Source organism: Chrysemys picta, chromosome 4 (genome assembly GCF_011386835.1).
Source record: "Chrysemys picta bellii isolate R12L10 chromosome 4, ASM1138683v2, whole genome shotgun sequence".
NCBI lineage: Eukaryota > Metazoa > Chordata > Testudines > Emydidae > Chrysemys > Chrysemys picta.
In genome coordinates, this window is record NC_088794.1 from 127,111,228 (window position 1) to 127,135,110 (window position 23,883).

At 40.4% G+C, this 23,883-nt stretch overlaps 1 protein-coding gene across 5 annotated transcripts in view; it reads left to right on the forward strand.

The window, feature by feature from the left end:
* The first annotated feature begins 1,570 nt into the window (after positions 1-1,570).
* PPP4R4 (protein phosphatase 4 regulatory subunit 4) overlaps positions 1,571-23,883 on the forward strand; it is a 111,941-nt gene continuing 89,628 nt past the window's right edge. For 2 of the 5 annotated variants that reach the window (XM_065595653.1, XM_042858666.2), the window contains exons 1-2: positions 2,064-3,007; positions 3,502-3,575. Coding sequence is in view for 1 of the 5 variants with exons in the window: in XM_005307491.5 (XP_005307548.1) it covers positions 2,918-3,007; positions 3,502-3,575 (164 nt within the window). In the remaining 4 variants the exon portion in view is untranslated. Of the gene's footprint in view, positions 1,670-2,021; positions 3,008-3,501; positions 3,576-5,483; positions 5,530-23,883 lie in introns of those variants that run through there. The other 3 variants (XM_065595652.1, XM_042858665.2, XM_005307491.5) reach the window with 3 other exon arrangements.

A 23,883-nucleotide genomic window follows, 5' to 3' on the forward strand; every position in this document is an offset into this window, starting at 1 on the left:
CCCAGAGTCAGCCACACACCCTGCAGAAGTCACGGAGGTCGTGGAAGTGACATATTCTGTGATTTTCATGACCTCTGTGACAGAAAAAGAGCCCTACTTGTGAAGAACACTCTGACGTTGGACATAAGAATGGCCATACTGGATCAGACCAATGGCCTAGCTAGCTCACATCAGCCATACCATCAGGGGCTCGTTCACCTGCACATCTACCAATGTGATATATGCCATCATGTGCCAGCAATGCCCCTCTGCCATGTACATTGGCCAAACCGGTCAGTCTCTACGCAAAAGAATTAATGGACACAAATCTGACATCAGGAATCATAATACTCAAAAACCAGTGGGAGAACACTTTAACCTGTCTGGTCATTCAATGACAGACCTGCGGGTGGCTATATTACAACAGAAAAACTTCAAAAACAGACTCCAACGAGAGACTGCTGAGCTGGAATTGATATGCAAACTAGACACAATCAACTCAGGATTAAATAAGGACTGGGAATGGCTGAGCCATTACAAACATTGAATCTATCTCCCCTTGTAAGTATTCTCACACTTCTTATCAAACTGTCTGTACTGGGCTATCTTGATTATCACTTCAAAAGTTTTTTTTCTCTTACTTAATTGGCCTCTCAGAGTTGGTAAGACAACTCCCACCTGTTTATGCTCTCTGTATGTGTGTATATATATCTCCTCAATAAATGTTCCATTCTATATGCATCCGAAGAAGTGGGCTGTAGTCCACGAAAGCTTATGCTCTAATAAATTTGTTAGTCTCTAAGGTGCCAAAGTACTCCTGTTCTTTTTGCGGATACAGACTAACATGGCTGCTACTCTGAAACCTAGCTAGCTCAGTATCCTGCCTTCCAACAGTGACTGGTGCTAGATGTTTCAGAGGGAATGAACAGAACAGGGAAATTTATTGAGTGACCCAGTCCCTATGGTTCTGCCCCAGCTTCTGGCAGTCCAAGATTTAGGGACACCCAGAGCATGGGACACTAGGTGTGTGATGGAGGAGTACTGACATTGGGGGGAAGAGGGGTATGATGGGTCAGAGCTGTGCCATTGGGGACATGAGTCCTATTCCTGGTGGTGGAGTGATCTATAATATAGGTCAGCCCTGATGCTCTATGTGTGTGCATGTGTTGGAGAAGAGAGCCCTGGTGTGTTGTGTGTGTAAGTGTGTGTGTGGGAAGAGAGCCCTCATACTGGTGTGTGTGTGTGTGTGATGGAAGAGAGAGCTCTCACACTGTGTGTGTGTATATGAAAGAGAGATGGAGGAGAGAGCTTTGACACTGAATATGGGGGGGGGGAGTGACATAGAGGAGAGCCGTGAAATAGGGGTGTATGATGGTGGAGAGCTCTGACGTTATTTGTGTGTGGTTGTGAGGTGTGTGATGGAGGTGAGAGCCCTGACACTGTGTGTGTGTGTGTGTGTGTGTGTGTGTGAGAGAGAGAGAGAGAGAGAGAGAGAGAGAGAGAGGTGGGGGTGGGAGGAGGAAAGAGCCCTGACATTTTTCTTGGAGAGGAGGGGGACTTAGACAATGTGTGGGGGGAAGGAGGATGAGACCGAACGAGGAAAGAGCCCCGACACGGTGCGTGTGTGAATGTGAGATGGCGGAGAGAGCTCTGACACTGGGGTGCGTGAGGGAGAAGAACCCAGACACAGGTGTGTGTGGGTGTGCGATAGAGGAGAGCCCCGTCATCGGGTGTGGGTGATATGGAGGCGAGTCCTGACACAGGGCTGGGGGTGGGTGGGTGTGAGATAGACGAGAGCCCTGCCATCGGGTGTGAGGAGAGCCGTGACACGGGGCTGTGTAAGACAAGCGGGAGCCCCGCTCCTGGCCGGCGGAGGTCGCCTCTCTCCTGGCGATCGAGCCCTGGCATTCCGGGGTGACTTGCGGCGGGGTAGTGCCGCCGGCGCCCCTCCCCGTATCCCCCAGCGCGTTTGGATATTGCCGTGCTCGGGCAACTCTTTTGCCCCGCGAAGGCTGCTGTAGCGGCGCGTTGCCCCGGCGACCAGCTCCGCGGTGCTGGGGGCGGCTCCTGCCCTGCTCTCGGTTGTTGAGCGGCGGCTCTGCGCTTCGCGGGGGCCTCGCCGGAGAAGGGAGCGCAGCCCGGCGCCTGGAAAGCCCCTGTCCTGCCCGAGGGCCGTCCCGGGGCGATGGCACCGCATCCCCCTCACTGATGACCTACCCTGGCGGATAACGACCCGGGGCTCCGGGGATGCGCAAGGGGAGCGGGGCCTAACCGCGCCCGCCAACACCTCCTCTTGGAGGAACTGCTCCCCATCCACCGCTCTTGGGGGGCCTGCGGCAGAAGGACCAACTGCCCCCCAACCTACCCCCTTTCGGGGACTTGCCCCCATTCAACCCGATCCCTTGAGGAGGCGACACCCACGGGCTGCTGCCTACCGGAGGAGAGGGGCCGCCGCCCCCGGCACAGCTTGCCTCCTCCTCCGCCTCCCCCGAGCCTGAATACAAGAGCATCCCTTCTGCGTGGAGGAGAAAGTCGAAGCAACCGCCCCCCTTCAACCTACAGCAGGGCACGCGGAGCAAAGGGTGGGAATATGCTGGTGCCTGCCGCTCCCTGCAGACGCTGGAGGGACTAAGGGAAGTAAAGCTGCTGGAGAAAGTTTCCTTCCAGGAGGTTGTGTTGAGAGTGGAGTGATGCTCACAGAGAAGCAGCAGTAGGTTGTGCTGGTGCCGCATTGTGTTTGCTGAGGCCCCTCCTGGGTGGTGTGGGCTCAGCAGCTTCCTATGAGGAAGAGGCAGTCACTGCTCGACACTCAAGTGCATCGGTGGAAGGGGGTGTTGCGTGGACTCCTCTCCTACTGAATGCAGTGTGAGGCTTGGATGGATCATGGTTTGCCAAAGGCTGTAGTTATTACGTGCATCCTTTAATCATCTCCTCCAAAATGGATTTTAGTCAGAACAATTTATTTGGGTACATAGAAGACCTGCAGGAACTTACTATTATAGAAAGGCCGGTGCGCAGGAGTTTAAAGGTATATACTTTAAAACCAGAATGATGCTTTAAAATCCAGCTGGAATTATTTCAGGCTTGTATTTGTGCATAGCTGGCTGCTCAGGCAGCACCTTATTTTTAAAAATTGCTTTCAGTTGTGGTGAAATTAACATCCTTGAATTCTGTTTAGTAAAGCCTTAATGTTTCTAGGTATAAACAAAAACATAAGTAAGAAAAAATAGAAAAAAGGTAGTTGATGTTTACAGTAACTTTCATATGTCTATGTTAATTATAAATATGCATGAAATATATATTATAAGAATAACTGTTAGAATCTTATTAGAGTCACTAACATATTTCTGGCTAAAGATTTATCTGACTGTATTTTAAGCCTTATTTGAGATTTTAAGGGTTAAATTCCTATTAACCATGTAATTATCTCTGGAGGTTGGGAGAAAGGGTTGTTATAAGACAACTAAAACAGGGAAATAGTAAGGTATTTTAAAATCATATTTTGTATTTCATACTTGATAGACACCAGAAGAAATAGAGAGATTGACAGTTGATGAAGAACTCAACGATATTGAAAGGGCTGTATATCTACTCAGGTATGACCTAAAATATTGTTGTGAAATGTTGCTGTCCATATTGACAACATCCAGTTTTTATTTTAGTCCCCTATTTCTGTTACCTTGTGTTTTCTGTCTCTAATGTTTCTTGGTTTTATTCTTCTTACTGTTTGGATTACAAATAGAGGCAAGATAAAATAGGTGTGTTACCCTATCATTTTGTTAAACTTACACAAACTGGCATTGGATAGTATACCCCTATAGACCTACAAGAGTTTATTTGCTGAGTAAGTTCCTGAGATGGCCCTCTCCATTAATGAGTTATACTTCATATTTTTTTTTCTGAGTGTTGGTATTAAAGAGAGTCATCAGTGACTAACTTCATATTCACTCTATAGCAAGAGCAATGATTATGCAGACATGGAACAGAGCTGTTTGAGTTTATTGCATGCTTCTTGGCAGTATAAAGAAGGGTACTGTTTGAGAGATCAGTCTCACAGTCCTAAGAAAATACTGTGTAACAGATTATTTTAATATTTAACTATGCTCTTGTTTCTCATTTTACTCTCCTCTTCCAGTTCCCTAAAGTGACTAGTTACTGTTGCTTAATTGTTTTAAATTATAATTGTTTCAAACCCAGATCTCTTTTGACTCTACTGCAGATGTCAACTTTGAGGGGATAAGTGTTCTGAAGGATTTTGATTTGAATATATACTTTTATACAATACTCAGTAATTGGAGAGCCAGCTGCTAGCTTCCTCTCAATTTATCTATCAGCTATCTTTAGTGCTCTCTGAATCCATGCTTGTCTTCAAAATTTTCAGTATGTTTTTCAGTTCCCTAATTTTTTTTTTTTGGTCTGATCTGCTTGGCAGTATTGTTAGGCCTGCATTTTTGGCCATCTGCTGTACTTTTGGTAATAAATTTTAGCTATGGCTTATTTTTTTAATTTTGAATGTTCTAATTATTAAAGGTCTGATCTTGCAACGTTTACTAATGCAATTATATGAGTAGTCCTATTGATTCCAATGGAAGTACAAGAGAATAGGGATCAGAGCTCTAGTTTGTAGTTATACAGTGTTTTATGTCATTATCTCATAACAATCAGTAGTTTCTTTTCTGCATGATGGCAAAAATTTTTCTTCCTTTCATGATTAAAGATCATGTTTTCAACAATATGTCATTATTGGAACACTGTCTGGCTAAAGGGTAAGAAAAAGGCTCATTTTCATATCTTTCATTTTACTAGTTGCTTTTCAACCTGGCCTTGGACTCTTCTTGACTTTCTTTTCTCCTTTCTCTGTGACCTGCACAGCTGTTCCAGGGACATACTTTTTTGCCTTGAAAAGATCTTTGTATGTCTATCTAATTGTAGTCCTTATATTGTTGAAAGTAACTTTTATCTATACTTGATAAGCTTTTTTATGAAATGGTTTCTCATTGTAATAAAACTGTCTGGGGTATATATATTTATCCAGTGGAAGCTTTTGTCATTTGATACTATGGAGGAAATTTCCCCTCTCATGCTGGGTGGGCTATAAGTGGGGGGGAAAAGAGCTGGAATGGCACCCAGCCTGTAGCAGAAGTGGCATCCTCTCTATATCACACAATGATGTATTTTTGTCTCCAATATTCTTATCTATTATATCACATTGTCTCTCCCGTCCCCACCTATTCCTCTTTGCCAGTGATGTCAGCTTCTCACCCCGAGGTCTGTGTACCTTCTTCTGTGCTGGTCCTTGCGCATAGGCACTGATACCTATGAAAAATTAATCAATTAGTGAGGACTGGGTTGAGTTCTAGATGGAGATAGTTGATGCTTTGTCTGTTTATAATAATTTAAGAAATTCAATTTTTATGTGTGTGTATATATATGTAAAAGTATATTTTATATTATGATTGTATCCCTCTTGCTCTATCTTTCCTATTGTCAACTTATCTTCTTAGGGCCCTGATCCAGCAAACACATACATGGATGCTTAACTTTACTAAAGTGAGTAGTTCTTGTTTGTACAACACCTAGCACAATAGGGCTTCAATCCTGCCTGAGGCATTTAGATGGCTACAATAATATAAATATTTGATAATAATAAAAAGCACCTGAAAGCGAGAGTCCTGTCTGAATCCTCACATTACAACATACATTAATCTCTTAAAACAAAACAAACAATATTTTTTTATATTATTTCCTACATGCTAATGTAAGTTTTGTTGTGCTCAGAGTTATTTTTCTCAAGTCATTTGCTACTGAATCACTAGTCTGCAGTTAGATGTTGTCACCTTTCTTGTGGAGAACAGTAGTAACATTTTAGTTGTCTGAGATTTTTGATGCATGAATTACTTTATTTTCTGCTATTGAATTTCCCCGCATACTCTATGATGATGTCTTAATTCCTCAGCTTTCTTATCAGTCTCATCAGTCAGTGCCTATTTTTCAGGTCTTGTTATACTTGCTCTCTTCATATTTTAGGCAGAACTGATAGGAGTAACATTAATATGGGTTTGAAGTGCAGAACTGATGGTGGACTGTAAAGGGCAGGATTGATTTTTGGGGTGCAATTGCTAGGCAGGGAGCATGGGTAGATGTGTGGGTAATGAGACACTCCACACACTTTTTTTCAGGTTGCTTTAAGCACTGATTGTGTGTGTGTGTGTATAGTGCATAATATACTGGAGCCCCAATCCTTGATTGGAGCCTCTAGGTGCTACTGCAATTCAAATAACACTGATCTGCTTTTGGTGAGGTATTACTTTCATGAGGATGTTGTTTTATTTTAATTATAGTTTGATCACTGCCTGTGAACAGATTTTTGTTTTGTTGACTCAACAATACTGTTTTTTTTTTTTTTTTTTTTTTTTGGTAACTTTGATTGTCTTGTCTACATTGTTTCTACAAAGGTTGCAGGTAAATCCTCCCTTACCCCAGTGACTTTTGAGAACAGTCAAATTTTGAAGAATGAAATTCTGGTGTTAAGGGGATGTTTTATAATTTCAGATAATCACTGTTTTGGAGAACTAGGTTTGAATAACTGGTATTACTTGTATTTTTAGAGCAATAATTGAAAGGCAGCATGGTCTAGTGCAGCCATGGGCAAACTACTGCCCGCCGGCCACATCCGGCCCATGGGACCGTCTTGCACGGCTCTTGAGCTCCCAGCTAGACTGTCCCTGCCCTAAGGAGTTTACAATCTAAGTTTGATACAAGAGACAACAGATGGACATAGACAGACAAGAGAGCCCAGCTAAACAATGAGACCGTATTGGTCAGCATGATATGCAGTGATGGATTATGACTGTTAAAAGGTACATATTGTTTGTTGCAAAGATATATTGATTTGGTATTGGGATAGTATCTATCACTGGCATGCACACTGTTCTGTGATTATTTTCTGAAGCCTTCTGTGATAAATTTCCCTAGTGGTCTTACTTTACTGCATGTAGAGTATTGTATTCAGCTACTCTGGTTTGTTTCTTTATGCTTGCTTATTTTTGAAAGCTTCCAGGACTTGCCATTTCTGTTGTATTGAAAACAACAGAGGAATAATATATTATCAAGTTAGAAGGTTCAATTATTCACCCTTTTGGGAACATGCTTTGTAGTAGGAGGCATCTTGTCTCACGGTTTTAAAAAAATCACTATATTTTAGCAAAGCATTTAACACAGAAGATTATTGTAGACTAAGTAAAACCTGTTATAGATATGAAAGAATGCAACCCTTAGAATCTTAGCATGTTTATATAAGCACAATAACTGCTGCAGAAACACTACGTTATCACAGATATCTTAGATCAACTGGTGTATTTGCAAATTTTAGTGAACTTTTATAAATTTACATTCTTGCTAACATCAAGCAATTCAAAAATCATGAGATTTTACTAATAATAAATCTTGGGTTTTTTCTTTGCCTTCTGACTTTTCAGCTTTTAGGGCTCCTCTGCAACTGTGAGGGCTAGCACTTTACTTTTTGTTGTAGATGAGAGCTGAGATTTTCATTTAAGTGTACAGCTCCAGGAGCTGAAGATTTTAAGATAATTTCATTGCAAGTCTTGCAGTATTTGAGGTTATGAGAACTGGTAAAACTGCTTCAAAACATAGGACTTCACATTTTGTGGCCATGGTGCCTACACAGGATTTTGAAATATCCAATTGTTGGATTCAGCAGTGTAGCATAATATTCTTTTATCTGCATCATTAAGCTGCAAATATTAACATTACAAACAAGACTTTCTTTCTCTTCACTCTTCCTTTATGTTCTTAGGCTACAATCACAAGCATGCCTAACAGCTTTTTGTTCTTATTTTGTAAACTGCAATTTAAAGTATATTGAAGTTGAGCTATTGATCCATTTATTTGCATAAATTAGTTGTCTGACATTGTTTCTGTTATGCAAATAAATTCACTGATAGGAAGTTAGTGAAGCAAAAAATCCAAAAAGAGAACTTTTTTCTGAGTTAGTGCTAAGTAGCTTTTTATTAAATTCAGTTCTGTGAAAATATTATCTTTGCTTATATTGACTACTTTAAAATATTTTAAATGCAACAAACAAGTCTGTAAAAAGTCAAAGGTAATTAAATATTTGTCATATCTGAACTTTGAAAGGTAGTTGAGAGTGACTCAGCTATACAGAGTGGAGGGTAGCACCGTGCTCCTGAGAAGCCTCTTAACCCTGAGGATAGGGAAGAGGTAAAACTGTTGCAGACTCTCCCTGCTCTCACAGACATTGGATGGCCTTCTGTACAATCAGGAACTGGTGAGATGGAGTGGGGAAGATGGGGCAGCAGCTGTTCTGTACGCCACTATCCCCCTTGAGAGAGAGAAGCTTTCCAGGCTTGAGAGATAAAAGAGCTTCTAATAAAAAAATTAATGCTTTTAGCCAAAGATATGATTATTCCCTCAGAGGAAGACTTGTACAAATACCATATTGAATGGAAGGTAGAAAAAGAACTTGGCATCTAGATACCACTGTGATAAGAGCACTAGAAATGTGTAAAACTCTGCGATGTTATTTCCCAAAGTTAACATTTTAGTGGTATTCTAAATTTAGATTTCAGAGCTCTTTCAAAACATACTTGCTTTTCCATATCAGCCTTTGGATAGAACTTGCCAGTCTGAGACCTAGCCTATGTTCTTCAGTACTTAGTCTTACCAGTCTTTGGAAAGATACATAGAATATCAAGGTTGGAAGGGACCTCAGGAGGTCATCTAGTCCAACCCCCTGCTCAAAGCAGGGCCAATCCCCAGATAGACTTTTTAACCAAGATCCCTAAATGGCCCCCTCAAGGATTGAACTCACAACCCTGGGTTTAGTAGGCCAATGCTCAAACCACTGAGCTATTCCTCCCCCTGAGTCAAATGTCTCAATTTATTAAAACTTGCTTTCTCATGGCTGTCATGTCCACCAGAGTTTATTAAATCACTGCCCTCGCTGTAACTAACTCTGCTGTATCTTCCATAAGAAGATCATTTTAAGAACACTCCTTTATTTGCCATTGAATGCTAGCTGTGGGGTACAAAGAGTAATTTAAATTGTGTTGAATGTCAAGTAATTTTATCTCCTCCCCAAATACTAAAAATATTTAGTCTAGAGAAACAAGAAATGATAGGCCAGCTCTTAGTAAGGGCACGTCTTCACTACCCGCTGGATCGGCGGTTAGCGATCGATCTATCGGGGATCGATTTATTGCGTCTAGTGTAGACGCGATAAAATCGATCCCCGATCGCTCTGCCGTCGACTCCAGAACTCCACCGCAGCAAGAGGTGGAAGCGGAGTCAATGGGGGAGTGGCAGCGGTCGACTCGCCGCCGTCCTCACAGCCAGGTAAGTCGACCTAAAATACGCAACTTCAGCTACGCTATTCGCGTACCTGAAGTTGCATATCTTAGGTCGACCCCCCCCATAGTGTAGACCTAGCCTAATTGTCTCTCTTACTGACAATTTAGGGATGTTACTCCCATTCTTCTAATCACAGGGGGTCTTTTACATATCTTAGACTCATAGACTTTAAGGTCAGAAGGAACCATCATGATCATCTAGTCTGACCTCTTGCACATTGCTGGCCACAGAACCTCACTCACCCACTTCTGAAATAGACTCCTAACGTCTGGCTGAGTTACTGAAGTCCTCAAAATAGAGACTTCAAGTTACAGAGAATTCACCATTTACACTAGTTTAAACCTGCAAGTGACCTGTGCCCCATGCTGCAAAGGAAGGTGAAAACCCCCTAGGGTCTCTGCCAATCTGATCCGGGGGCAATTCTTTCCCGATCCCAAATATATGAATCAGTTAGACCCTGAGCATGTGGGCATGACCCACCAGGCAGATAACTGGCAAAGAATTTTCTGTAGTAACTCAGAGCCTCCCCATCTAGTGTCCCGTCTCCAGCCACTGGGGATTTTTGCTACTGGCAGATGCTGATGGGCCACGTGCCGTCGTAGGCAGTCCCTTCATACCATTCCCTCCATAAACTAATCAAGCTCAGTCTTGAAGCTAGTTAGGTTTTTTGCCCCCACTGATTCCTTTGGAAGGCTGTTCCAGAACTTCACTCCTCTGATAGTTAGAAACTTTCCCTTAGTTTCAAGCCTGAAGTTGTTGGTGGCCAGTTTATAGCCATCTATTTATACATTAGTGCTTAACTTAAATAACTCATCTCTGTGATGGGTTTCTCCCCCCCGCCCCCAGGATGCCACTTGGAACTGGGGTACCACTGAGCCCGCCTGACCCACCAGCCTGGGTTCCCTTTACACTGCACTGCTATGCAGCTTGTCAAGGCTTTTCCCAGGCTTCAGACTGCACTTTAGCAGCACACATACAGGTAGGGACACATCCAGCTACAGCTATACACACAGATGCCGAGATCAGCTCTGCATGGGACAACTCAGCTAAGGAATTGCCTAGTACTCAAGTGCACACATCCCTCTAGAGGGTAAACCCAAAGTTGTACTGTCTTGCATTACACAGAGACTGTACAGCATAAGCTCATGAAATTCGCCCCCTTCCCTCAATGTGAAGAGGGATATACACAGCTTTCTGCTCCAATTTATGATTTCCACACACATTGGTTTTAGAAAAAACAAAACAAGTTTATTAACTACAAGAGATAGTTTTTAAGTGATTGTAAGGGACAGCAAACAGATCAAAGCAGATTACCTAGCAAATAAAACAAACATGCAATCTAAGCTTAGTATACTAAAGAAACAGGTTATAAGTAGCAAATTCTCACCCTAACTGTTGTTTTAGGTAGATTGCAGAGATCCTTGAAGCCGAGCTACACTGGCTTGCAGCTTAAAACTCCAGATATTCCTTTCACAGGCGAGACAACTCTCTCACCTGGGCTCAGCAGTTTTCCCCTAGTCCAGTCTTTTTCTTCTCAGATGTTTCCCTCAGTCCTCTTTCTTGGGTGGTGAGTCAATGAAGAATGAACCACGATGATGTCAATCCCCTGCCTTAAATAGTTTTTACATATGGCAGGAATCCTTTGTCTCCCAGTGTGATTTCCATCCCCAGTCAGTGGAAAAATACTAATATTATCATGGAGTCCAGTACCAGGTGACTTGGTCACATGTCCCTGCAGCCATAACTCAGAGGCTGTTTGTAGCGTCCCCAGGAAGACTTCCTGGTGGGAGATTAGCATCTTCAATGACCTATTGTTTTACCTAATGGCCCTTCCCAACTGTTGTCAGTAGCTACTGGTGTGGTGCTCTGCTCTCGTTCAATGATAACAGTCGGCTGTGTGCGTGTTCCCTCTGTGTGCTGCCCCGGCTCTGCGCAGATAGCTGACATAGCAAACCCCGAGAGAACCCCCAAAGACCACAGACTCTAGTAAGGTATGAAGGAACCCGAGCCAGATTTATTGTCAAACGAAGCACAGTAATAGTTTCCCGTAGACTCTACAAGACATACTACAAATTTGTGCCCCCTGGCAATTGACTGGCTCAGTCAGTGGCGGGACTTTCCACTGCTCCCTAGGCCAGACAAAGATGCGCACTCTGGGACCTACTTTTATACAGTTACAGGACAGATTACTCAACCCTACTGACGTATTGAAGTACAGCCCCTTGACTCATTGGGGGCTGTCTCCTCCTCTGATCATGTTGTTTCAAACAGATCTATCCATCATGCTGTCCTTTTGACCCTGTCTTTAAGATGCACCTGCTTCTAGCAGCCCTCTTCTTGCCAACTTCTGTGAGCGGGGCCTGCCTCTGCCAGACTGGGCCTCTGACACAAGAGGTTATGTTTCAAGGTCTCATCTCACTACACCAACCGGCTATTCAGACTAATTTCATTCGGTCTAGTGCGCGTTCCCTAGGTGTAAACACATTTGTAATAGATGCATAGACAGTATTCCTAACTTGAGATACAAAAATAATACATGCATACAAATAGGTTAATCATATTCAGTAAATTATATCCTTTCCAATGATATCTCATATGACCCATCTTGCATAAAATACATCTTAGTTATGCCATAATCATATCATAACCATATCTCTATGAAGAATATGGGGTGTAGTGTCTCACACTCCTTCCCTGGTATTTATCCCTCTTATGTATTTATAGAGAGCAATCATATTTCACCTCATCCTTCTTTTGGTTAGGCTAAACAAGCCAAGTTCTTTGAGTGTCCTCTCATAAGTTAGTTTTTCCATTCCTTGGATCATCCTAGTAGCCCTTCTCCACACCTTTTCCATTTTGAATTAATCTTTCTTAAACATAGGAGACCAGAATTGTACACGGTATTCCAGATAAGGTCTCACTAGTGCCTTGCATAAGGTTACTAGCACTTCCCTATCTCTACTGAAATACCTTGCCTGATGCATCCTAGGACAGCATTAGGCTTTTTCATGGATCACATTGACGGATAATACACCCAGGTCTTTCTCCTCTCCTGTTGCTTCCAACTGATAAGTTCCTAAATGCATGATCTTGCACTTTGTACTATTAAATTTCATCCCATTTCTATTACTCCAGTTTACAAGGTCATCCAGTTCTTCTTGAATGATATTCTGGTTCTCCTCCTTATTGGCTATACCTCTCAACTTTGTGTCATCCACAAATTTCATTAGCACACTCACACTTTTTGTGCCAAGGTTATTAATGACAATGTTAAATAAGATTGGTCCCAAGAATGGTTCTTGAGGAATTCCAATAGTAACCTCTCTCCAACTTGACAGTTTACCTTTCAGTATGACCCATTGTAGTCTCCCCTTTAACTAATTCCTTATCTACCTTTCAATTCTTATATTAATCCCCATCTTTTCCAATTTAATAATTTCCCATGTGGAACTGTATCAAATACCTTACTGAAATCCAGGTAGATTAGATCTACTGCATTTCCTTTGTCTAAAAAATCAGTTATCTTCTCAAAGAAGGAAATCAGGTTGGTGTGGTGTGATCTATCTTTTGTAAAACCATGTTGTATTTTATCTCGATTACTGTTCACTACTTTCTCTTTCAAAATTTGTTCCAAGACCTTTCATACAACAGAAGTCAAACTAACAGGCCTGTAGTTTCCTAGATCACTTTTTTTCCCTTTCTTAAGCATAGGAACTATATTGGCAATTCTTCAGTCATAGGGTACAACCTCCGAGTTTATAGATTCCTTAAAAATCCTTGCTATTGGGCTTCCAATTTCATGTGCCAGTTCCTTTAATATTCTTGGATGGAGATTATCCAGGTCCCCTGATTTAGTCCCATTAAACTGTTTGAGTTTGACTTTCATCTCGGATGTGGTAATTTTTATCTCCATATCCTTGTTACCATTAGCCACCCTGCCACTACCCCAAGCTCTTCATTAGCCTCATTAAAAACTGAGGGAAAGTATTTGCTTAGGTGTTGGGCCATGCCTAGATAATCTTTAATCTCCACCCCATCCTCAGTATTTAGGGGATACTGTGATTGAAAGCAAATAAAAATCACCGTTTTGGCTATTTTATTAGTATTCTATTAAAGAAAGAAAAATAAACATTAAATAACATAAATAACAGAACACAAATGACTAGTTACTTCAGTTACAATCTCTTTTCTGTGCTTCTCTGAGGAGAGCTTTTCACGTGGATTACACCTTTGAGCGTGGGCCTGCTTTTGGTGAGGCACTCCTTTCTTGGTAAATCGAAACCAAGGTCTTATTTCCCAAAATTATTGAGAGTCCAGTCTTAATATTTCATAGATAATAAAGCTATTTATGGGTAAGCAAAATAATTGTTTAAGGACATGTAGATCATGTTGGTTAATAATAACCAGAGAGTTTATGGGTGGGCAACGTAAGCAATCTTAACTAAATTGTATGAAATTGAAAAAAAATTTCAATCATTTACTTTAGAAGAAGCTATTTAAAGAACTGTCTTAAGAAAGGCCAATTAATGAAGGAATCTTAAATAAATCTCACTATTCTCTGTTTACTAGTGTTTAGTCCCTGTCTCCTTTCATGTTTAGCCCCTCTGTGCTGTCCTCACATACAGGTCTAAACATTTGGTGATTAATAACGGTTAATATTGTTATACTGATTGGAGTGGCTCACAACTGTGAGTTCCTACCTCAGGGCAGACTTTCAGAAACCGAGCACATACCCCAAACTGGTGATGTGTTCTATCATTAGATTTCACCAAGCCAGTACCAAATATGAACTCCTGGATCACTATACCATTCTTACCATGGAGTCACAGACAGTCCCCTTAGACTGTCCATCCTATCTTGCCATCCAGAGAAACTGGACTTTGTGATAAAACAACTTAAGCCAAAAATTACACCACATCATGTTTTTCCCAGTCCCGAGAGACCAGTCACTTACCCCATATCAATTGGTATTCCAGATCTTACACCAGACAACACTAGTAAACTAACTAAAGATTTATCAGCTAAGAGAAGGAAATGAGAGCGATTGAGAGGTTAAAGCAGGTAAAATATATGTACAGGTGAATCACAGTTTGTAATTCCAAATGATGGCAGAGTTGTAATAAACTGCCAGCTTCCCCAAAGTCTTTACAGGGTACCCAGATTGTCTCTGGGGATCTCCGCTTTGCATCTGGTACACCTCCCTGTAAGAGTCTAAACAGTTCAGAGATAAAGGATCTTTCTTTGAATCCCTTCTTATAGCTTCTTCTCACAGAAAACAAGCTGACAATCTTTCTCTAGCCACATGGGCTTTTCCTTTGATAATGGTGAGCGAGGAGTGCACTTTGTGAGTGATAGCCATTTGCTTTGGAATTAGCACTTTATCAGAAAAAGTCCTTCATTAACATTCCACAAGGCTTCTTTGATGTCTGATGGTATTTAGTTACAGGGGTATTTATAATGTAAATATTTGTTATTACATTATGACAGGACACAGATAAGTAAAAACAATGCATATAACATCTGTGACACATCATGTGCCAGCAATGCCCCTCTGCCATGTACATTGGCCAAACCGGACAGTCTCTACATAAAAGAATAAATGGACACAAATCAGACATCAGGAATGGTAACATACAAAAGCCAGTAGGAGAACACTTTAATCTCACTGCACATTCAATGACAGATTTAAAAGTAGCCATCCTGCAACAAAAAAAGTCATAAACAGATTTTAAAGAGAAACTGCAAAGCTACAATTCATTTGCAAATTTAACACCATTAATTTGGGCTTGAATAGGAACTGGGAGTGGCTGGCTCACTACAAAAGCAATTTTCCCTCTCTTGGTATTGACACCTCCTCATCAATTTTGGGAGTAGACCACATCCACCCTGATTGAATTGGCCTTGTCATCACTGGTTCTCGACTTGTAAGGTAACTCCCTTCTCTTCATGCGCCAGTATATTTATGCTTGTATCTGTAATTATCACTCCATGTATCTGAAGAATTGGTTTTTTACCCGCAAAAGCTTATGTCCAAATAAATCTGTTAGTCTTTAAGGTGCTACCGGATTCCTTGTTGTTTTTGTGGATACAGACTAACATGGCTACCCCTCTGATACTTGACAATGAATACTGTTTCTTAGTCATTACATCACTGCAAAAGGATTGGAAAATATGCCTTATGGTGATAGACTCAAGGACTTCAATCTGTTTAGCTTAACAAAGAGAAGATTAAGGGGTAACTTGATCACAATCTATAAGTACCTACGTGGGAAACATATATTTGATAATGGGCTCTTCAGTCTAGCAAATAGAGGTATAACAATGCAATGGCTGGAAGTTGTAGCTAGATAAAATTCAGACTGGAAATAAGGCGTATGTTTTTAACAGTGAGAGTAATCAACCATTGGAACAATTTAACAAAGATCATGATGGGTTCTCCATTACTGACAATTTTTAAATCAAGATTGGATGTTTTTCTAAAAGGTATACTCTAGGAATTATTTTGGGGAAGTTATATGATCTGTGCTCTACAGGAGGTTGGACTAGATGATCACAATGGTCCCTTCTGACCTTAGAATCTGTGAAAGCCACACTGTGAGTGTTCATAGGAACATGGTACAGTGTGGATTTAATACTAAAATTAAAAAGTAATATTGTATAATGCTCTTTGTTCATCTCTAACTTTTACTCTTCTTTCTAGCTAGAGGGCATGGAACATCAAATTCAAGCCTGATGCAAACTAATTCACATGAATGGAGTTGTACCTACTTAGAGGAGGTCTGGGTCCAGAGGATAAAGACTCTTACTAGATATCTTGTAACGAAACTTCCAGTTTTGTTCTTAGTTTAGCTAGGAAAGTGTTTGCACTTGTGCAGACCTTTTCTTTCACTTTCTTTTCTTTGAGTTATGTATTCTTAGGTGCCCATCACTATGGAATCTAAATAACTTGCAAAAACTAGGGAGCATTGACTGCACCCTCAGAAGGCTGTAATCTCATTCTCTCCTTTCCCATCTGATTGTTTTTTTTGGGAGGGATGGGTTCGGGGAAGGAGAGGAGTTATTTATCCATCCTTCTGTCTTCTTCTCTGCCCCACTCTCAGGGATCTGCTAGTTTAGGTAGACCACTTGTTCTCGTTTTGGAAATTGGTCTCTGTAGCCAGTTTTCTTTCAGTGAAGCCTGTTTCTCTTTGACTTTTGGAGGCAAGCCACCCATCTCAGAATGGATATGCTTCCCAGACTATTTCCCACTTCCTCTTTACTCAGAAGCATGTCATAAAGGTTTTTGGGTATTTTTTTTTTTTTTTACTAGAGATGCACTAATTTATTTATTTTTTGTGGGGGAAACTATAGCAGCTGCAAATGTAGTGAGTACTCCTAGTGCAAGTTCAAATTATTGTTCTGTTCCTTTTATGTTGGAAAGAGAGACAGTTAGTGTTAGTTGACCACAGTTGTCTGGCCTGGGTGTGCTTGGACCAATGGTAATGTAATACTTGTTGTGTCTCCTTGGGACACTATAGGACAAGTTCAGAAAACAGGTAACTTATAACCACTCTGGCTAGTGGCTTTAGATCTAATCATTCTATATGTCACCTGAATATTTACTGAGAAACAGCCATGTTTTTTTCCAAAGGAAAATCTTCAAGTAACCATAGATGATACACTTTTACCAACAATAGCTCTGGGATATTGGAAAGTTTTCTTTTGTGGATTTAACTTGGTGAGAAATAACTCCAGCTCAGATTCTTTTTCAGGAAAAAAAAGAGAACTCTGTGGGTGCATCTTAAAAACCCACCTTGTCAAGATAGGAAAAACATATAAAAAATACTTCAAATATTTAAATCTTGAGGATTTACATAGAAAGAGTTCTAGGAATCTGGTTTATGAAAAAAGAACATATCTCCTGGTGTGTCTTCAGCTAACTAAAGCAAACATCCATCCCTTCAAGAGAGGCAGAAGTGCCATGATATGGGAAATATGTGAATGTTTCTATTAATAATCATAAATAATAATACCTTTTCTGTAACTTTATTAAATAGCTCATTTTGGATTAGGGAATGCACCTCCCTACCATATCAGGAGCTGGAAGAGTTATTTAGATTATAAAATCTTCAAGGCAGGGATGTCTGTTTTTTTGTGGTTTTGGTTGAGATTTTTTTTTTTTTTTGGACTAGATCAAGCACAGTCTGTGCTAAATAAATACATAACAGAGAAAAGGAAGATGACAATTTAAATAGGGGTTTTAATCTATTCTGTCTTTAGTATGCACTTTAATGAGTAACTATATGGTATGCATCTCACATTATCTTTATCTCCAGATTAAAAACCTAACTGTAACTGCTTTTTAAAGGTGCACTGCAAGTTTTTAGACCTCACATGTTTATAGTATTCTACAAGAAAACAACATTTATAAAATGATTTCATAATGTATTATCCGGTGGATTTAAGCACGGGACACATTGCTATGGGCAGACATAATATGGTCCTTGCACTTTTATCTCTTAATATTTCAGCCATTTGAAATGAGGTTTTCTAAGAGTAGTTAGTTGTTAGGGCAAGAGAGTGGTAATTAGGATTCCTGGATTTTATTCTTTGCTCTTTCACTGTATCTCTCTCTGATCTTGGGTAAATTACAAAAGTTCTTTGCCTCGATTTACCTGTCTGTAAAATGGGGATGATGATCTTCCTTTTAATGGTATTGGGAGGTTTTCTTCATATTATTAAAATTCTTTCAGATCTTTGATGAATGATATTTTGTAAGTGCAAAGAATCCATTGTTATCCTATTACTCAGGCTCTACAGAGAATATTAATGTTCTTTTCCTGAACTCTGTTCCTTCACTGACTACTGCTTAATTGTTGTTTTTCCTTTCTCTCTGTCACCTGAGCACTTCCCTCTGCTAGTGAGTTTGGTTAAGCTAATGCTGTTCAAAGCAAAATGCTGGTTATAGGACAGTGTGGAGAACCCTTTCTGTCAAGTCTCATGGCTGTAACAGCACAAATAAATATTCTATAAATAAGTGAAGGTCTCTTCAGTGCACACATGGAACTCTGGAGCTCTCTATGCATTGAAGTAAGACTAGACCACTAAGTACAGTATGTCACTTCTAAGTTAAATCTTGCCTCAGAAAGTCCACCGGCAAGCATGCCAAGTCAGATCCCAATACAAGTATTCTGCATTACAGCGTTTCTCAGTCCTGAATATGTATCATTGTGCTGTCTCAGTGGCTGTTTTACTGGATTCTTTCCTTTTTTCAGTGCTGATTTTCCCCCTATAGACAGATGTTGATATTAGCACACTGAATATGTGGGCCAGATCTTCAGGTGTTTTAAACTGGCATAATTCCATTGAAATCAATGGAGTTGCACCCAGCAGAGGATCTGGTCCACTGAACTTAATCATCATGCATCCAAAGGAAAGATGCATTCATTTTAAAGAAGATGTCCATCTAATTTTAGTATATGTGGGTGAGATTACTGTCTATGCTTTATTTATTCTTTCCACTGCAAAATGTCACACTCCTTTTGGGATAATCATACTGTTAGGAATAATTTAAAATAATGGTATGTGAGAGGAAAATAGTTTCACAAAAGACCATTTAAGATCAGTGTAGTTGACATGTGGATCACAATCAAGACCAGGGCCTGAGATCAGGATTGTTTAAACTTGGTTGGTGCTAGACAGATTCCGGCATTGTGTTCATTACCATTGTGGATGGGCTTAATGGCAGAAAAGTTAGATACATTTCTATTTCATATTCTTTTAGGTGAAGTTCCTCAAGGGAGAGATGGGAAGTTAAAGTATATTTGCTTGTTCCACTGAATTTCTATCTGTCATGTTCATTCTGTTACCTGCTTTGCGGCCTGATCCCAAGTCCAGTGAAGTCAATGGGAAGACTCTTGTTAACTTCAATGGGCTTCTGATCAGGCTGTTGCACCATCTGACTTCCAGACTGAATATGTATCAGACACCCCACTCTTTCTTTTTGAGCTGACCATGAATCAGCTGCAGCAGGAAATGGAAGTAATTGTAAGTGATTCACACTTTGCTGAGGAAAAGCTGTCCTTGATCTGTGTGTGTTTCTGACAGATGAGGGAACATAATTGCAATCAGCTGTTTGATACAGTGTATCTGCTATTTCTCACTGCTTGAACCTGACCTGGGTAGCTAAGACTATTGAAACTATTTGAATAACAATTCGAGGATGAGTATCAGAGGGGTAGTCATGTTAGTCTGAATCTGTAAAAAGCAACAGAGGGTCCTGTGGCACCTTTAAGACTAACAGAAGTGTTGGGAGCATAAGCTTTCGTGGGTAAGAACCTCACTTCTTCAGATGCAAGTAGAGGATGAGAGAGTCTTATTACTTACATTCTGCTTAGCAAGTAGTTTATGCAAGGTACAAGTTCACCATTTTTCAAAAATCTGAGCCCTTTTTTGGTTTTGGGATCACTATAGAGACAACACATTGCACCTGTAATCCGGAGGAACTGTTTCTGGGTTTAAAACCCTTGAAAGTCCTATCCAGCCCTCTTTTGGTTTGAATAAAGGTAGTTTCACTCCACCATCTCTAGGGCCAGAGTTTAAAAAACAGCCTTTAAAATGGCAAGGCTCTGTTTTCAATACCCAAGTTTTTGCACCCACAATTTTGGAATTTAGATTGAGATCAGTGTTCCCTCTAATATTTATTTTCTCCTGTGTGGAGGGGGAAAATGGCTGTCCGAGCTCAAGTTTTTAAACCTCTGAGTGCAGTCTCTACCTCTTCCATTCTCTTCCCCTCCTTACTTTAGCCCCCCTTTCATTTAACCTACCTCTTCATTCACTCATTGACCTGCTGTCTCTCTTCATTCATTCCATACACAATATCCATTATTGCTGCCTCTTTACCATTCACTCTCACTTTTTCTTCCCCTTTCTCCCTCTCTTCTGCAGCAGTGAAAACAGGATGTTCAAGTATGTGCAGGCGACATTTGGATAAAATACTCCTCATGTTGTTGTGCACTGCTTCAGCCACCACAACCTATTCTGGATTTAAAAAAATATGTTCTCTATCTTAAACTGTAAAATTTCAAAGCATCTTTCAAAACTCATTCATACTTTTTAAGTCCCAAAAAATAGTGTCAGTATCAAGCTCTGGCTGTTGCCCTTGAGGTTACTGTCATATGTTTTGGAGATATCTTCTATATGCATTGGGTTGTTCATCAGGCCAGTGAAATCTTTGGAAAGACAAGTAACAGTGGAAGCCAGTTGGTCCAATATGTATAATGGCTCACATTTGTGCAGTGCCTTGAATTGAAATGGACCCTAAAATATATTTAGCGAGCTATAGAGATTTTGTTTCATTCATGACCGAAATGGAGCCACCTCTGTGGATAAACTTATTGGTATAACTATTTGGACAACAAGTGAAAACAGATGCTTTATGTAACTCATTCTGCAAGAGGAAATTTAAGTGTGCAGAATATATTCACTGATGCTAGTATTTGTGTACGAGCAGGGATGCAACCAGAATTTTCCTAAGGAGCGGTCCAAGAGCTCTTCCTCCCTGGGCCTGAACCAAGCCTCAAGCTCTCTCCCCCTGCTCCCAGGCCTGCATTCCCTCCACTGTTGCCTCTGTGCCCAGCCCTGCACTCTGCACCCACCATGTTTTTCTGGTGTCCCACACCCAGCCTCACAGTCTTCTCCCCCCCCCCCCATAGTCTTGCACCCAGTTCTGAGCTCTCTTCCCCCTGCAACTAGCTCCATGGTCTCCCTGCCCCACACCCAACCCCAAGCTCTTACCCAGAGAAGTGTTCAGTCTGAAGAGCACTATCCTCACCAAGGGACAGATGGCTCTTGGAGTCCCAGACCTCGTCCTCTGGCATCTCCTCTTCCCCAGGAAGCACCCAAAGCCCAGATCCAATCCTCCTACCATCCTGGGGACTGAGGTTCCTGGTGCCCCCACGCCGCTTCTCTCCAGTGGCTGGGGGTGCTTGGTTCCCAGGGTTGCTGGAAGGACTGTACAGGTGAGGGGAGCAAGCAGGCTCGCAGGGTTGCAGAGCCAATCAGATTTGTTGACAGAGGGGCAGCCACGCCAAATTTGAGTGAGTGGCATTGCGACTTGTCATGTGTGTCATTTTAAACACATTCACATTTATGTTCCTGCAGGTTTTTCTAAAATACAAGTTTTTGAAATGTTACCCCATAGTAATTAATGTTTAAAGTTAGTTATAGAAATTGATGACTCTTAGAAGAATGAGGTTACTGTAGTACATTTGCTTTGGCAGAGTCACAAAATGGTCATTTGTCTGAATTATAATTCCTTTTGGCAATTTTTCAATAAGAAAACAAAATAAGAAAGTTCAATTGAGCAAACTGATCTTGGTAAACATGGTTACTATGAATACATAGCTACAATATTATCCAGTTAAGTATTGTTTTTCTAATCATATTTAAACTCCATTGGATTGTTCATACACCTCTACCCCGATATAACACGAATTCGGATATAACGCGGTAAAGCAGCGCTCTGGAGGGGGTGGGGGGCTGCGCACTCCGGCGGATCAAAGCAAGTTCGATATAACGCGGTTTCACCTATAACACATTAAGAATTTTTTTGGCTCCGGAGGACAGCGTTATATCGGGGTAGAGGTGAATTTAGTAACACAAGTTAAATTAAGCAAGGCACTGAAAGTTAGTTGACTCATTTATTTTTTCATAGTTTAAAGTCTATGTAGATTTTATTGAGATTCACTGTAAAACAACCCAGAGGCACATTTAGTGGAAGAAGTAGAAGAGCAGGAAGGGAAAGTGTTTTTGGAAAACCAGATATTCTATGGAAAACGGGTTGCAAATTCAAATGTAAAAAGGCAGACATGGCTATCATAATTGGGACATCTGTGTTTCTTATAATAGAGCTCAACTATATTTTATAGTTTCAGATTTTTTGTTGTCTCTTATTTACAACACCCTCTTAGAAGCTTAAAAATACAAGTCCAGATTCTTTTGTCCAGTTGAGCTTTTTATGGGAGGACAAGGTGGCTTTACACCATTTTAGTAACATAACAATCTTGGGGCTAGCCAGAGACATGTTTGGGCCCCAACCTTGGAAATATTTGTGTGTTCTTAACATTTGGTAGTTCCAAGTTAATGGGACTACTTGCATGCATAAAGATAAGTGTGTGTAAGTATATGCAGAAATGGGCCCTTGGCTCCTGGAGTAATTTAAAGCAGCTTTAAGGGTGCTTTAAATTATATTTGGCTGTTTATGGCCCCAAAGTTCTAGTTCTGGAAGCTAGGAATTGCTGCAGTGCCAAGGTGATCTGACTCTGCCCTCTGTCTTATGAGCACACTCCTAATGCCAGGGAAGCTGGATCTCAGGGGCCCATACATATAATACAGCAGTATAATATCTCTTAAATTTGATACCAATTTTATATGAAGACAGTCTCTTCTATTTCTTTACTATCATTTGCCATCAGAAAATTCTGCAATTTAATAGATATACTAACATCTTTCTTTTTAATAATTTGCTCCCAAATCTCATGTATAGCCTCAGTTTCAAAATCTATCAAAAATTCTTAGTAAATTCCCTTTTTGTTGGGGTTGTTTTTCTTCTATCCCCAGATGTCTATTTAGTATCACGATACAGCTTGTGACATGGTAGGGCATAACCCACTTACTAGTTTCCTTCAAGAGCTGTATTGTCTGTAGAGTCTCCCTGGTAATGGGTGTGTTTATTTTAGCAACTCAATTTGTAGTTCTGCTTCTTGTCATTCTTTGCGCAACTTGTGGTCTTAAGGTGAAGTGATTGTATCAGAATGATAGTTCCTTCTATGGGATTGGGTCAAGTTTTCATATAGTTATTACAATGTCAGCTAAGTAAATTATTAGATACTTTTATTTCTGTTGTTGTTACATAATAACTTCTATTTATAGCGCTATAATTAAAATGTGAGCATAGTTAACGTTTCCTGACATGAAAGCAAGAACTATTGCATAGCAGATATGGGTTGCAATGGTGGAAGGAACAGATGTCTCGTCTACAGAAAATATCATTTTCTTATGTTAAAGGAACACTAGAAATCTAGTCTTTTTTTAAAAATAGACTAAAGCACCACATCTGTCAATATATCTGCAGGCTGACGACAAGCATATTTTCCTACTTTTTAATAAGTTTTTCTTTCCTCTATTGCCATATTAAAATAAACAATGTCAAAAGTACAAAAAACCCTTCTACTAGTTAAGTAATGTTAGATGTTACTTGTAATAATAATAAGTTTAAAAATTAGACAGAAGTGTAATGATTTTTAAATCATTGTAAATGTTGTATCAAAATCTTAAAATTAAAAGTAAATGAAGACTACATAGAATCATAGATTAATTTTACATAATTAGTAACTAATCTTTGTACTGCATGAGGAAGCTTTGTTGACCATGCGGTTGCTATTATTGACAGTGATATTTATCTGCTTTTGTTGTTTGCCTTGGCAACCAGTGCACTTTACAGGAGGAGAATTGAAAACTTGGAAAGGGAGTTGA